The sequence below is a fragment of the Carex rostrata genome, chromosome 3 (assembly GCF_964058835.1).
Source record: "Carex rostrata chromosome 3, lpCarRost1.2, whole genome shotgun sequence".
Lineage (NCBI taxonomy): Eukaryota > Viridiplantae > Streptophyta > Magnoliopsida > Poales > Cyperaceae > Carex > Carex rostrata.
Window position 1 is genome coordinate 7,212,162 of NC_135920.1, and position 15,920 is coordinate 7,228,081.

At 33.3% G+C, this 15,920-nt stretch overlaps 2 protein-coding genes across 3 annotated transcripts; one reads left to right on the top strand and one right to left on the bottom strand.

The window, feature by feature from the left end:
• Positions 1-10,242: 10,242 nt before the first annotated feature.
• LOC144552066 (uncharacterized) lies at positions 10,243-11,639 on the top strand. Its single transcript, XM_078300159.1, has 5 exons — positions 10,243-10,783; positions 10,885-11,052; positions 11,159-11,224; positions 11,307-11,372; positions 11,496-11,639. Exons 1-5 carry the CDS (start codon positions 10,298-10,300, stop codon positions 11,580-11,582), a joined length of 873 nt encoding a protein of 290 aa, XP_078156285.1. The 5' UTR covers positions 10,243-10,297; the 3' UTR covers positions 11,583-11,639.
• A 1,086-nt stretch (positions 11,640-12,725) lies between these two features.
• LOC144552004 (uncharacterized) lies at positions 12,726-15,920 on the bottom strand. 2 transcript variants are annotated; one of them, XM_078300115.1, is made up of 6 exons: positions 15,541-15,920; positions 14,826-15,365; positions 14,393-14,513; positions 14,250-14,323; positions 14,025-14,116; positions 12,726-13,711 (listed from the first exon to the last, which is right to left on the bottom strand). In XM_078300115.1, exons 1-6 carry the CDS (start codon positions 15,838-15,840, stop codon positions 12,997-12,999), a joined length of 1,842 nt encoding a protein of 613 aa, XP_078156241.1. In that variant the 5' UTR covers positions 15,841-15,920; the 3' UTR covers positions 12,726-12,996. The 2 variants fall into 2 exon arrangements, with proteins under 2 accessions (XP_078156241.1, XP_078156240.1); XM_078300114.1 differs by having other exon boundaries at positions 14,250-14,513.

Here is a 15,920-nt window from a genome sequence, read left to right on the forward strand (position 1 = left end):
GTAAAAATGCCGGAATTTAATAAATTGACCTATGTATAGATCCTAACGAGCACGGCTAGCGGGATTGACGAGCTTACCGAGTCGCGAGATCGCGGACCCTCTGCGTGCCCTACGTAACCAGGTGCGAGGGTTCACGGGATCTGTTTTGGGGTTTATTCGTAGAACTAAATAACGGTGCATATTATTATATTTATGTTGATTGCTTGATTTAAATAAACTGTGCATAGCATGTTGAATCTCTGATTGAAAGCATTTGTTGCCGCATTGCATTAATTGTGATATTAGTGTAATTGAATTGTATAACTGTTATGATCCTCATGTTGGTACGGTTTATCGATTGTTGATCTGTCGTTTTGAATAAGTGAGTGGAACCACAGTATGACTTGGATTGATTGTGTGAAGTGAACAGTGTATCATAGTGGAAAGTCTAGCTAGCTACTAGACTTTCATCCAGGACCCTTATGCGCATCTGGAGAATGGCCCTAGTGAACCCAGTACCGGTTGGGTAAGGGAAGTGCAGTGTAATTTTAGGTAGAACTGTGGTTCAGTGGTTCAGTGACTCAGTGAAAGTGTCAGTGATTTCTTTTTGAGAAAAGCGATATTCTGTTGCATATTCGCGGAATATGCCCGTGTATATTTTAAGTGATGAATTGATGAGATTGTATGACTTGAAACCAGAAAAATAGAACTGTTAAGCCGGAGGTGATCGATAGTTGATATCTGTACCTCATAACCAGACTTATATATATTATATCTGTGAAACCAAATCCTTCTGGACATTCGTTGATTGAGGTTGATTTTTGTGAATTGAAATCCGTTTGAATCTATTCCCGGTACATGTGCATTTATTATTATTGGTGAATAAGTAAATAGATGCCTTATCGCTAGTGTATTTAGTTCTCGTGATGGATTTCTCACAAATCCAGTAGCCCTTTAAATTCCGCACTGAGAAAACGGATGACAGGTTTTCTCACCCCCTCCCCTCGGGAAATTTTTCCCTTTGAACTGATATGTGCAGGTAAACGCGAGTGAAGTGGGACTCGGGCTCGACTCGTGAGTATAGGCCGAGCTAATAGGTTATGCCAAACCCTTTTATGTCCATTTTGAATGTGTAGTTGAAACCGTAGTCGGTTATTTTGATGTATAGGTTATTATCGAACCGTATTATGTTATAAAACCCTAACGGTATGTTTTAAATAGTTGTTATGATTTAAATGTTGAAATTGCATTTTTAATGTCATCAAAAGGTCCAGTGAATGGGGAGTAATTGTTTAAGTATACGGGGATTTGATCGGGTTTGAAAACGGGGTGAAATTCCACGAAAATGGGCAAAGGAATGAAAAACAGTACTCTTATTGCGGGCCGCAATAACCCTATTGCGGGCCGCAATGAGAGCAGACAGAGGGAAGTTCGCAGGCTGACTTCCAACCAGGTCATTGCGGGCCGCAATAACTTTATTGCGGGCCGCAATGAATGGAGGCAGAGGCTCCCTTCAGAGGCTGGGAAATTTGGAAATTGTTGCGGGCCGCAATAAATTCATTGCGGGCCGCAATGAATGGAGTCAGAGGCAGTTTGCAGAGGCTGGAATTTTGGGAAGGGTTGCGGGCCGCAACAGCCCTATTGCGGGCCGCAATGGGTTCCCAAAAATACTGTTTTGGGTATAACTTAGCCAAATTAAATCGGTTTTGAACCAAACTTGTTTTAAATCAAATCATATGATAATTTGACTAATCTGGGCCGTCGGTTAAAGGATTTTGATGCCATTTGACTTCTTTGAAATCAAATTTTCCGGGCTCTATTGAGCGGTGCTTCGTAACCTCAGACAACGCTCGCAGGGGGCTGCCGCCCCCCTGCCACCCCCCGCATACTAATAGAATCAGGCCCACCCACATAAACATATATCAATATATATATATATCTGCATGAACAAAACCACATTTTAAAACGAAACTGCGCGACCCCCTGTCCCGGGGTGTGACAATTATGTCCGTACTTTATAACGGGAACATATTTTTATAAAAATTGTTAGATTAAATAATAAATTTATTCCTTAAATGACATCTACATGTAAATAACATTCTTTAAATGAGTGTGAATTATGCATTTCCTAATAGTTATGTTAATCATTTATAAATAATGTGAATCAAGCTGTGAACTTACAAAATTGCGTAATTTTTGGACTGCTATAACAAAATCAGTGCAAATGTATCCATGCATCATCAATGCACAAAAACTCTAATATAATGGATCTCATTTCCATTATGACAAAAATACGACGTTTCTTTGCTCGGTATGCTTTATATTTAATTCAGTTTCTTTCTCGCTCATTGGAAAAAAAATGGAGAAGAAATTTATTGAATTTTTATCATAATTTACTCATAGTCAACCATAATAGATTTTTCTTGTATTTTGTGTAAATCACATTTACATACTTAGTAGTTAAACCAGTATTGTGTCCATGCTTTGGAACATATTTTTATAAAAACTGTTAGACTAAATAACAAATTAATTCCTTAAGTGACATATTAAATGACATCTACATGTAAATAATCTTTTTTAAGTAATATATTAAATGGCATATATATTTATATCTTTTTAACATCTTTTTATAAAAGATCTCATACAAATGACAAATAACAATTTTAAATGATATAAAAATAGAAAGAAGTAAAAACATGATCAATCAATTATCAACTAATTCAAAATTCCTTAAATGACATTTAAAAAATTAAAAGAAATCAAGACCAATCAGAAAGATAATACAATTTGCATGTGGCGAGTACATCTCTGACTAAATTCGGTAATAAAAATAAAAAGATGCATATTATAAAAAAAAAAAAAACTTAATATGAAACTTAATCTTTTAATTACAGTCGTTGATGGATCATAATATCTATGTGTTTAATATAAGAATGAAAATGTATTATGTTATTATTTGGAGTATTGCAAACATAACACAACTCTTTTAAATTTAAAAAAAATGTAATTTCTTTTTCAATTTGTAATTTGATCAGATGCAAAGACTAGTGCTAATTGCTTATCCAACTTAACTTGGAGCGAATATTCTTAATCGGAGACTAGTTCCACAATTTGCTTAATTATTACATAATTATTTTCTCCATCTAGACAATTCTAATCGAATATCTTATAGAAAGTGGTGTAATTCTTACTTAATTATGTCAACTTGTTACATAATTATTACTTAAATTGACTAAATTATAGTATAATAGTTGACGCTTACCTATTTCACCTTCATATTTTATTTCTCCCAGGTGAAACGTCTAGTATATTTCACAATAATAATATTAATAATATTGTTTTAATAATTGAATTACAAATAAAATTCTCTAATACGTCACTTTCTACCTAATCATAATCATGCTATAATTTGGTATAATAGTTGTGTTTCTAATTAATTTGCTAGTTTTCTTCAGATTACTTGATAATTAGTCAGGACTAAGTCTATTTGACCCTTAATCATTTTTCAATTGTCAATAAGCTCAATTTTATAGTTAGAATGCTTATGATTAAATTTCTTTGCAATTTTTAAATAAGGCGGTTTCAAAGTTTGAAATGTAATTGGGTACCGGCCTGCTGCACTTATACCGAACAAAATCCAGACCTGATTTATTTTTTTCTGAAGGAACTAGAACTAATTTGTTAGAATGAAAAAGATGCTGCTCTGGCCAAGGAAAGCACCACCAACTTTTATTTTAAAATTTTATATTGTTCTATTGGATCCGTTTCAAAAGATATATCAGCCAAACTAACAACAAATCCAAGGCAGGTTATTTAATTGATACTTTGTAAAAAAATTAAAACTGCAAGACTTCTAAACCATATTAAGTCATCAAATATTTTCAATCACTAGATTAATTATTATTTATTACTTATTATTAAATTATTACATAACTGAAAATTATTTATTCTTTTAATAATAAATATTTATTAATATGCGGAGCAGACCTAATTCAATGTACAAAATTAATTACTATATTACCTAATTATGTATAAAAATTTATTTATATTTTTGATGTTGTACTTGTATTTAATAGATAGAATTTATTTTATTTAAAATTAAATTAATATTCAATCAGGGGTGAAGTCAAGTTTTTGCACTACGGGGTCAGTCATATAAAAATTTCTTTGGAGCATAAGAGTTAATTTTACAATACCATGTCATTTTAATCTAAATTATAGAAAACAATAGGGGTCAATTAGGACTGTAGATGAGTGGAATTTCAGGAAATTACCTTCAACTCGTGCTCAGCTCATTAAGTTAATAAGTGAGTCAATTTGAATTGGAATGACAATAACAAATTGTAAATGTTAACTAACTCGATTTGTCACACAACCCGTTCATAACTCATTTAACCCCAATCCATCTCTAAGTCTGGATTAGGATTTGAATTAGTAAAGTTGGATTTGGGTCTGTGAGTTTTAGTAGTTATTTAGAATATATGACATGGGATCTGGCTAACTCGAGTTTTTAGGGAGTGAGTTAGAGTATGCTCAAACTCTGCTAACTAATTAAACGAGCCAGCTAATTCAAATTAGAACTAATTTAAATTGTAACTGAACGAGTTAAAACGAGTAGTTAATGAACGAGCTATGACTTCATAATTTTTTTTTGCAGCTCTCAAATTAATTGACCCCATTCCTATCCCTTCCCTCCGTTCCGTCTTCAATACATATTTTTATTTTCGGAATGAAATCATTCCTAATAATAATATAACAATGATGAGAACATCTCCTATTATTTTTCGCTAAAATTATAATAATGTCAATCCCATAGTTTTTTAATTAAAACATTTTTTAAAAATTATTGTTTTTGTCTTTTCTTCCTAGTGGTAGTGTGGTACAGGCGCTCTGCTTGATATTTTTGCAATTTCAGATTTATGTATGGCCAAGGATTCTTTTGTAACGAACCATTTTTTCTCCATTTCCAGCATTTATTATTATTAATTCTTTCATCCAACTGATTGAACGGCGGTTTTGAAGGCAAACGGGAAAAAAGAGAACAAATAAATAAATCGGAACCTGCGGCAGCAGCAGCTGGAAATTGCCATTTTTATTTAAGAACGAGTTTTTTGAAAGAAAAAAAAATCCGAAAATTATTTAATGATTTTAACCTATTGTCGATGAGAAAAATAATTTCACCAGTTCTACCGCGGTAGGATAATTTCCGATATGACTTTGTTTCTATTTTTTTTTAAATAAAGGATAACATTGTAGCAAGAATTGTGTTCTGTCCAAAGTACCTTGACAAATTGTATCCAAAGTCCAAAATATCTTATATGTGTCAAGATTCGTGCGAATTATGTAGAACTTCATGAATTTAAATGGTTCGTGCAAGGATAAAATCAGACTTTCAAGATATGAGGTAAACGTAATGGTGATCAATCATATAAAATTTTCATATTGTGTATGGGATCAATTTAAATGAGCGTCTTTGACCCTCATTCTCTCAACATTGATCCATCCTGAACTCATGAATTTAAACTGTTCGCATAAATTTTATAATTGAGGTCCGACTTTAAATAAAATTTTCTCCGGAATCATTTAGAGAGACAATTTTACATGATGTCATTAATCCAAGTTTTGTAGTACATAATGGTCCTAGATAAAAAGTCTATGCTAAATTAATTCTCAGATAATTTAATCAATTTCCCATTACTCCATTAGCTATTGGTATATATTCCGAGTTAATAATTTTTGGGTCAATCGAAATTTCTGATTTTCTTAGATTTTATGAAGTAATTTTTCATATTTCATTTTTTATTGCTATAATTAACTAAAGCGACCGAGTACATGATTGGAAATAGGAAACATGATAGCGATGAGGTGAATAAAGGCGACCGTTGATATATATCTCTGTATTAAAATGAAAATGATAAACATATCTTAGTTTATAGTATTTTAAAAAAAAGGGGAACTGGTTCACATTAAATGTACTTACAATTAGAGGTGCTACTTTTACCCGATTACCCGGATCCGACCCGGAACCGATCCGGATCCGATTAATTTGGATAGGGTATGGTTTAAAAAATATAACCGATTAAATTATGGGTATGAGTACAAAATTAATAATTTAATATCCGACCCGGATCCGAACCGGAACCGATACTGTAATGGGTAGGATATGGGTATCATTTAATTATCCGATCCATAACCGGACCCGGCCCAATACCCGTATAAATACCCGATAAAATATATATTAATAACTCTGCATCAAGTTTTTGTGTTAGATAATATATTTCAGCTGAGCTATAATTTGATAAAACTTAACCAAATTTATGCTACTGTTTTACACTACCCTTTAATTACATCCTTAACTAGCCCTTTAATTACGCCCTTTAATTTTTGTTCTATATTATACACATGTGACACATGACACATGATGTCAAATTTATTCTTCCATAACCAGCTTATTTTATATCTTTTTTCTTCTATTACATTCAATTCATAGATTTTTTTGAATTATAGAAAAGGAAATCATCATCTCTAATATTTTACTTTCTAAAAATTATATCTCCTCCATCCTCCTGAATTCAAAAGCTATTAACAAAAAACTGAATTCAATATTTTTTGTTACACCATGAGTACTCCAAACAACCAACAACCAACTAATAATTTAGAGTTATTATTTTTATTTTGCTATGTAGCATGATATATTTTATTATTTGTAAACATGATTAATAGTATAATTTTTATTTTGCAGTAGTTTTTAATTTATATTGTAATGATTTATTATATGAGATGTTTAAGAAATTATAATTATATTTAAATGTAAATAATTTCTCGAATACTTTGGAGTTGTGACCTATACCCGCTCTGGATCTGGAACCGCCCCGTATCCGAACCGGACCCGATAATTCACAAACAAGTTACGGGTATCTATCTACCCGGAACCGAAAGACTGGACCCGAAATATCTACGGGTAGATAGGTATTCGGATCCGGACCCGACCCGATTTGAAACAAATAAGTATATGGATCGAAATTTGTACCCGAACACTTTTAGGGTCCGGGTCCAAATATAATAGTACCCGGACCCGACCCGACCCGATAGCACCTCTACTTACAATAGCATATTTCTTTAATGACTTTGCATTAGAAAAATAAATTATACTTTAGGTGGGAACCGGGAAGCAGCGTATATTATAAACTCAATTGTTTTTTGTTTCATTTGATATCCCTCCCCCTCTCTTTGACCTAAATTTTTTTTTTTATTTCTTATGTTACTGATATGGCCATTTAAAGATTTGTTTTTTCTTAGGGAATCTTATTTATGGTTTTAAGTATCCAAATTGACACCAGTTAAATGTAAAAGAAAAAATAAATAAAGGGAAAGGGAAAGAGAGAGCTGATGATTATCCCAACAACCCCCTATAATTATTATTAATTAATTAAATAAGCAGAAACGGCACTTATTTTATTTAAACTTAAAAAACATATAATGGCAGTTGTGATTAAGCCACATGATGCACCACCTTGAGTATAGAAAAATGTGGATAAATCATACATGATATTTTAGAATATGCATAATATACTTATGCACATGATTAAGTATGATAATTGATTGCTCCTTAATAATTTCATGCACCTCAAAGGAGACAAAAAAACCAGAAACTAGTGATATGTACTCTAACAAATTAACCTATTTAATCTAACTATTTTTTAATACATCACCACGAACTCGTTTGTACGACAAGATATTGGCTATATATTATTATGTGGGTGAGAATATATGAGGAATATACCTATTGTTGATTGCTGATTTATCTTTGCTTGGGCCTTGGGGTCACAAAACTTCATATTAATTTAGTACTTCGCTTTTGAAGGTTATACTTGGTGTAGCATACTAAAATGAAGTAGGATGTTAGTTATGAATAGGGTAGCATATTAATAAATTAGAAAAATTATAAATTTTACATGTAAATACACAACTAATAAAATAGATGAGTTTGAACGGTTTGAATTTACTGTTTGAAGTCTTTTCGATATGTTTTGGAATTTGTGTTATATAAATTGAAATGACACTAATGTCTGAAAATAAATCTGCTATGATTCTAAAGGGGTCGCAAGACTCTGTTATTTCAAATCCATCCATTTATTTGTCTAGAGATTCGTACATAAAAAATAAGTGTTGTTAAAATTTGTGCATTCCAAAAAGTGAAAGGTTAGATTTGAAATCACAGGTCCTACGATCCCTTTAATTAGAATCACAGCAAATTTATTTCCCTAATGTCATATATACTATCCAGACTCTTGATTGTATGTGTAAGGTTGAGGTAATTAATAGTAAATTTAAAGAGGAGATTTTCAAGTGCCAAACCTTTTAACGACAAATCTCAATTGAGGAAGTATTGTCTCAACTTTTTTAATATTTAATTTTTAACAGAAAAAATATGCTAATATTAGATTTGTTAACACGATAGGCACTGCATAAACAAATAATTGCATACTTGCAATTTTACTATTGACATGCATAAAGAATCTCAAAAATAAAATAAGAACCAATGCCAAATTTGAACATCTTACATCCATTGGAAAATAAAGAGGCAATATTTAATTAGATGCGTAATTGAGATGATATAGACACTTCAAAAAGGTTTTGACTTTATTGTTTGAATTTTGAACAAAATGTTGCTTTTAACGAGTAACGACAAAAGTCTTTGACATTGAATTCTTGCTGTATAATACAATTAATTTCAATAAATAAATGATGATAATCATATCAAGTACACTCGTTCTGAATATATTTAAAAATTATAAATGTTGAAAATACAAGACATGAAAATCATTAAAATTTTCCAATATTAAATTGTAGATTATGGAATTATTTATGATATATTACCAATTCTATCAAGAACGTATAGTTTCTAACCAATAAAAACTCTAACAATTGCTTAAAAATATATCATCTGCCAAACTACCTTTTGTAACACACAGATAATGCAATTATCAATGAAAAGAGAAAATTTAAATCAGGCAACCATGCACATAGAATTCTTTTAAGTTCCTTAAAATTATAAATATATTCTTTTAATATTTTTCTCCTTGAGAAAACTTGACAATCATGCAAGCTGTCCTAGAAAATGTGGTTTGTGTTGCCGACTCCAAGGGCACCACAAATTAAAATGCCAAATATTTTCTAAAATATTCCCAACTATTTCATAAATCCCTATACTAAATAAAGCTGAAATATATTTCTACAGCATGCCGACATTCATAACTGAAAAAAGAGATGACAAATATGATAATTATAACAATAACAATCATATTAGGTAGTAATCAGTAATCACTATTTATACATATTATTATATGTTCTTACCAACCAAAATTTGTGGTGGGTATTTTAGTAAAAATATGTGCCACCAATATACACCAAGCAACGTTGATATAACATTATCAGAATGCTCCAAACTTGAAGATCATTCTCATCATATCCCACCGTATCAATCCATACAGCATTTCTATATTTTTTTTTTCTAGCCTGCATTTATTTCTTTAATTTTCTAAATTTACCAAATATAACCCCATGAGCATTAATTGAACATGTTCCTATAAGTTTGAAATCTTTAATTAACTGGTCTGTTGCATTAATTAACATGACCCTCCACGTACTACCAAGTACCAACTACTTCATCTTTTTTTTTGACACATTAAGACCCCTAATCAACCCAATTTAGACCCCTAATCAACCCAACAACCTTTCCTAAGGCCAAATTAATGATAAGATTACATCAGCTTCAACCAGAATCTTTATTATTCCAATCTATTTAAATTTCCCCCTTGATTACCTCAGAAACAGAAAATGTGGTTGCGGTTGAATCGTGTCCATTTTACACAAACTATTTATGAAATGGTCCATTTGCAATAAGTTTAACATGTGATCATCATCTGAGGGCCTTCTGAGAGAAAATATCATGTCCAGTTCGGGATAAACTGGAGAGGAAGGGCTTCCTAATGAGCTGCAATTTGTTTTTGTTTTTTCTATATTTTTAACTCAATAGCTATCTCCATTAGCAAGGAAAGGATTGAGCTGGTTTGTCCTGTCTGACTTTGACATAACAAAATTCTCATTAGAAGAATTTTTTTACATTAAAATAGGAAAAAAAAAATTGTGTAGAGCTCATTTAGTCAAATAAAACCGCTCGGACTTATTCGATCTCAGCAGCAGAGTATATATATCAACACCCCAAAGAGACATAACAAGCATTGAATCAGTTCCTTTCTTTCTAATTCTACCATTCTCCCAAATCATAAAGTCTCAAAAAAATTAATTCGAAGAAATGGATCACTGTGCAGTAGCATATGAACAAAATATTTGCACTGATGAGTCAGAAATGATGCTACAATGGCTTAATTCGCAATGCTTCAATCAAACCATGCCAATGCAACCCGATTTCTTACCTCTCCATGAGGATTCTTCACATAACTCTTTTCCCAACTCGGAGTTTTACAATGCTGATCCATGCAATTTCTATGGGTCAAATCCTAACAATTGCTCCTTCTTCCCTTCCCTTGGTTACGAGAGCCTCCAACCAGGCATTGGATGCATGCCAGAAGACCCGCATACCATGTCATATCTTTATGTTGATGTCAACCAACAATGCGAGGGTCAAGTTTTCACCGATGGGGTGGTGGAAACCGAAAATGCACTGCAGCTGAAGGAGAAAAGGAAGCTCGAAATCAATTGCAGTGAGAAAGAAACCAATGATGACACTGAATGTATATCAAACAAAGTGCCAAGAAAGAAATCAAGGCCATCTGTTCGGGTAAGTTATTATTTTTTACATTCAAAACTCTTTCGACCATGGATTGATGCATGTACTCAATAATATGAATCAGGTTCTGATTTAGTATTTCAAAATTACAGGCACCGAGAAGGGCTAAAACTAGCAAAGAAGAGAGTAGCAATGGAGAGTCAAGTTCATGCAGCTCAGAGGATGAATTGAACGGGGAATCAAATGCGAATTGTAATTCAAATAGCAAATCAAAGGCCAGCCGGGGATCCTCAACAGACTCCCAAAGCCTATATGCAAGGGTATGTTATCATTATATATATAATAACTTAATTATCAAATCCTACTGTTATAATATCCGTATAGTGTTTATTGGCCATTTCTAATTGATGTTCCCTCATTAAGCAGAAGCGGAGAGAGAAGATCAATCAGCGTCTGAGAATTCTCCAAAATCTTGTACCAAATGGAACAAAGGTGGGTTTGATTGAATTATTTATGTATTTTTACTCTTCCTTTTTGAAGAAACTGCTTCTAATGGATTGAATTTGATTGACAGGTTGACATCAGCACAATGTTGGAAGAGGCAGTTCAATATGTGAAATTCATGCAAATGCAAATTAAGGTATTCAATATATAATATTCTCTAATAGTAAATAAAAAAAAACTATATATCTCTTATATAAATATATTAGTTTTGGTACTTACCTTTTTTGTATTAATTTTTTTGAACTTTTGGCTAATGCAGCTTCTTAGCTCAGACGATCTGTGGATGTATGCTCCTCTTGCTTATAACGGAGTCAACATTAACATTGACCTCAGTAGATGTCAATAGTAACTTCAGTAACAAAATGATGGAGAGTTGACACCAATGAGGGAGGAATAAACAAATAAAAAAAAAACATTTAGTTACTTTTCTTGCTGTGATGTTTTCCTTTTTCTTTGTTTTTTTTATTATAACTTCTCAAAATGATCAAAAAAGTAATCAGAATATGATCGTAGTCACTTCTTACAAATTGGATCCTTTTTCACTTAGCTTTCTTGTAAACTTTGTAATATGTGAATATGGTGATAAAGTTTATAAACACGATACATATTTAGTGTCAACAATTTGCACTAATTGCACTTCTCTTATACTTGTTGAGAGATCCCTCGTCGCTTAAAGAAAACTTACCTTCTTATTGAAGATATATACCAGATAATTCCAAGACAGTAAAATGCTTATTAAGCCACGATAAAGGTCAAGTCAAACATAACCAATTCTACGTTCATGTTTATATTTACAATATTTTTGTTAGCACGAGATTTATTGCTGTTTATCCCATGACGTATAGAAAAATAAGAAAAGGAAAGTAAAAGAGAAAAAGAAGAAGCTTATCAAGAATAGTACCTAAAACAATTTCAAACTCTTCCCGATGATGGAGGCACCAAAATTCTGACTGATGGAGGCACATTAGCTTTCCAAACTTCTTTGAAATAGCAGATGATCTTCCCTCCATCTGTTAAGATCCTATAAATCGAATTGGAGGTATACCTCTCTTGCTTCCCCCATCGCCATGTCAAAACATCCGGCTCGTCTGAGAACACAATGTTTATATCTGCCCATTACATTTATATAGACGGGTGTCCCTTTTAGAATTTATAAACCTTGAACCCAAATCCATCTCTATTGGATTTATCGTACGTGTATATTATCGGGTTAGATAAACACAAATTGGGTTTACAAAATTTGCCATAAAATATATATAGTGATTGTTCAAAATGCACATTTCCTTGCTTCCTCGACAATTATATCATCTCAAATTATATAAATTATTGTACAGTTGATGCAATTGTTAAAAGTCAAGGAAAATAATACAACTTGATTATCCCTACTACCAAGTTCACAATCTCTACAGTTTTGAAAATTAATCTTTATATAATTTTGAATAAAATAGCGATGGTCGGAAACTCTCATATTAAACAAATTGTATGGATCACATTCTTACTGTACACATATGTACAAAAATCAGATGAAACTATGGACACATAAACAAGGAATTCAGATCTAGTCAGGTAGCTGACATGATAGAATGAGATCCGGACCATTTATTTTAATCCGACACGAATCTTAAAGACCCCCGTGCATCTAAGACAGACCCAAATTAAAATCACTCGACTGAGTTTAACTCAGTAGATGCGGTTGCTCATTCATAACAAGGGAGTATAAACATAAAACACCATGAAAAATAAAAATTGTGTTCAACAAATTATTCCATCTCTTTCTCTTCATCAGTAGCACTGATGCTCTCGAGAGCAACCGCCGCACTCTCTACATGCCTCAGAAGGACACCATATATCTTCTTTCGTACCCGCTCACAAGCATCAGTTTCTTCTTCTTCTGACAACATGGCACAATCTTTATTTCTATCAACCAGCACAACCGCCTTCTCCTTTTTCACAACCTCATTCAACCAATCATCAAGTTTTTTCATCTGACAAAGTAGTCCTCCGATATGTGACTCGCATGCCTTGACAGCATCTAGGAACTTCTCCACATACTTCAAGAACCATTGAGCTGATTCATTTCTAAGCGCTGTTGCTAGTTCAATTACGGTCAAGAAGGCATTTTGTTCGGTTAAATTGTCACAATTTTTCCGTGATCTCAGCTTGTGACAACATGTGACAGGGCTCACAATCTTACTATCCCCAAGTGTTTCATCTACAGGTTTTGGGAACTTTGAGTCAAAAATTGTTTGGTTTGGATACTTTGTGAGGTCTGATTCAAGCGCAGATTTGATCCACGAAAAAGCGCATTGTTTTCTCTCAGTTGCAATTTTTGAAACGGTTTTGTTAAGTTGCTTTTGTCTAGTCATTGATTGGATAATTAGTATAGCTTGATCAAGTTCTTTTTGAAATTTCAAATATCTGTCTATCAGATCTTTTGGGTCATCATCCTTGTCAGATTGTATCTCCGCATATGTACTGAAAATAATTGAAATTGACATTAATGCAGTATAAATTCTGAGTATAACTTTACAACAAAAGAAAGAACACCAACAAGTGATTTGGTATCACCAAATTTTACTGGTACTGATACTACCAACTAATTGCACAAATCTGTAAGCCAAACAGCAAATTAGATCCTATACTATCAGTAAGAGCTAAATACTAAAAAAAAGAAAAAAAATCAATGCAGATGCATTATGGATATGGTGCCAGTATGTAGGATGAGTGATATATATTTGAAACCATGATACAGAGCTGAAATTCTTCCTCAAAATAATGTGCAATTTACCTCAAACATTGAATCAATATATCAGAAGCAGAAGCCTCCATCAGAGCATCAAGAGCAGTTTGTAGTGCTAAGTCTCTGTGCTTTACTGCTTCCTACAATCCATATACATAAACTCAAATGGATATTTTTCGCTTCCACTCCATAATTTCGACACATTTCTATAAACAAATGGAAAACTTTTTTAAAACAAATGTTACATAAAAAATGGAAAATTATAACAATTACCCTTCCATGCTTAGATAGATTCAAAGAAAGGGAATTCCATGCAACACTGCTTTCTGGCCACTTAATACAATTTGCTGCACAAAAATGAGACGGTGTGCATAAGCCTTCTCTTGTTGCTTTAGGTGGAGTGGGACAGATCTTACGCTTAGAGAAACTTCCAAGCACATTGAAAACTCTCTCAGTTTTTCTTTTACCAGTTATCGTCTCCTGAGAAGATAGGTTTTTGGATATAGAACGCAGATGCGCCAACCGGTTTGGAGAAAGCTATAACGAAAAAAAATTGAAATTATATGGTTAAACAAATTGAACCTTTTGTTATGTAACATATATAGCTTTAACTTGAGAACAATGCCATCCAAAAGCAAATCATGAGCACTGACTTATTAGTCTTTCGGGACTAAATACTGTTGGTATAGCTGTACAAGCAACTAGATCACTTCTTCGACCTGATTGGAGTGATCCCAAGATTTAATTTTGCAATTGATGCATATTGCATGATAATTAGAAACGACATTATTTTTTTGACATAAAAATCATGCTTTGATAAAAAAAAGGACATTTAAATTATGAACTTACACTTGCACTACGGCTCCGGGAATGTGTTGGTTTAATCCCCTTCACGCTTTCAGAATCATCCCAGCCCTTCCTAATTGGTTTCACTGTTGCCACATATGGTGAGGAGGAATTATTAGAAGATGACGAGGTACAAGATGAAAACCTCGACCTCGATGACTCGTCAGAGTCATTCCCGCTGTCATCATCTGCACAAGTCACTCTAAACTTTCGCAACTCGCTTAAAACCTCTGAGGTCCTCCTATCTAACTCCCCCTTCCGTAAGGTCGTATTTTCTGGTGACGATGACATGGACCATGTTCTTGATATGCTAGCACTTATAGACCTTGGTAGATGTGACTTTAACTTTGCCACGGGAAGGGGGCGAATGGGCACTGCATTGCTGGAGGTATAAATAACCTTCTTGATATCTGTGCTTGAGCAGTTGGAATTAGGATTTGGGACAGTGAGATCAGCTGTGTCTTGAAGGCAGGGAAATCGACCAGGGAGCACAAGAAAATCATGGAGGATTGGGACGGGCACAGCAGGTTTCAGGCAGTTAACCTGTTCTATCCAAAAAAAGAAAAAAAAAAAGATTTCAGTCAGTTATAAATTGTTCAAAATGATTATACATAATAAGATATTAATTAATTGCGATTTGATTTGCAAAATGCAGATCATGGGTATTACTAAATATATCTAACAACTGTTGAAATGATTTGAAATTATCTTAAATTACCTGAAGGAGCTGGCCAAGGTGGAGACGGTCGGCCAGGATTAGGTCGTCGTGCTCCGGTGGAAGGGAGAAATAGGATGAGTGGGAAAGGTCAGAGAGACGGAGATAGAAACCTTGATGACCGGAGAAGATGTCCGGGCCAGCAACAGCAGGGGTGATGCCGGTGACTTGAAGAACAGCGGGGACCAGGTGACCAGTTAACGGTAAGGTCTCATTTCTAGAGGAGGGATCAACTGCTTGAAGGAGCTTTAGGATGACGCCGGATTGAAGTGATGACATGGGTGCAGAGGAGAAATGTGCCATTATGAGAAATTGAGAAAGAGAAGAAGAGGAATAGCTATTTCTTTTTCTTTTTTTTAATTAGATTTTGGTCCGAATTTGGA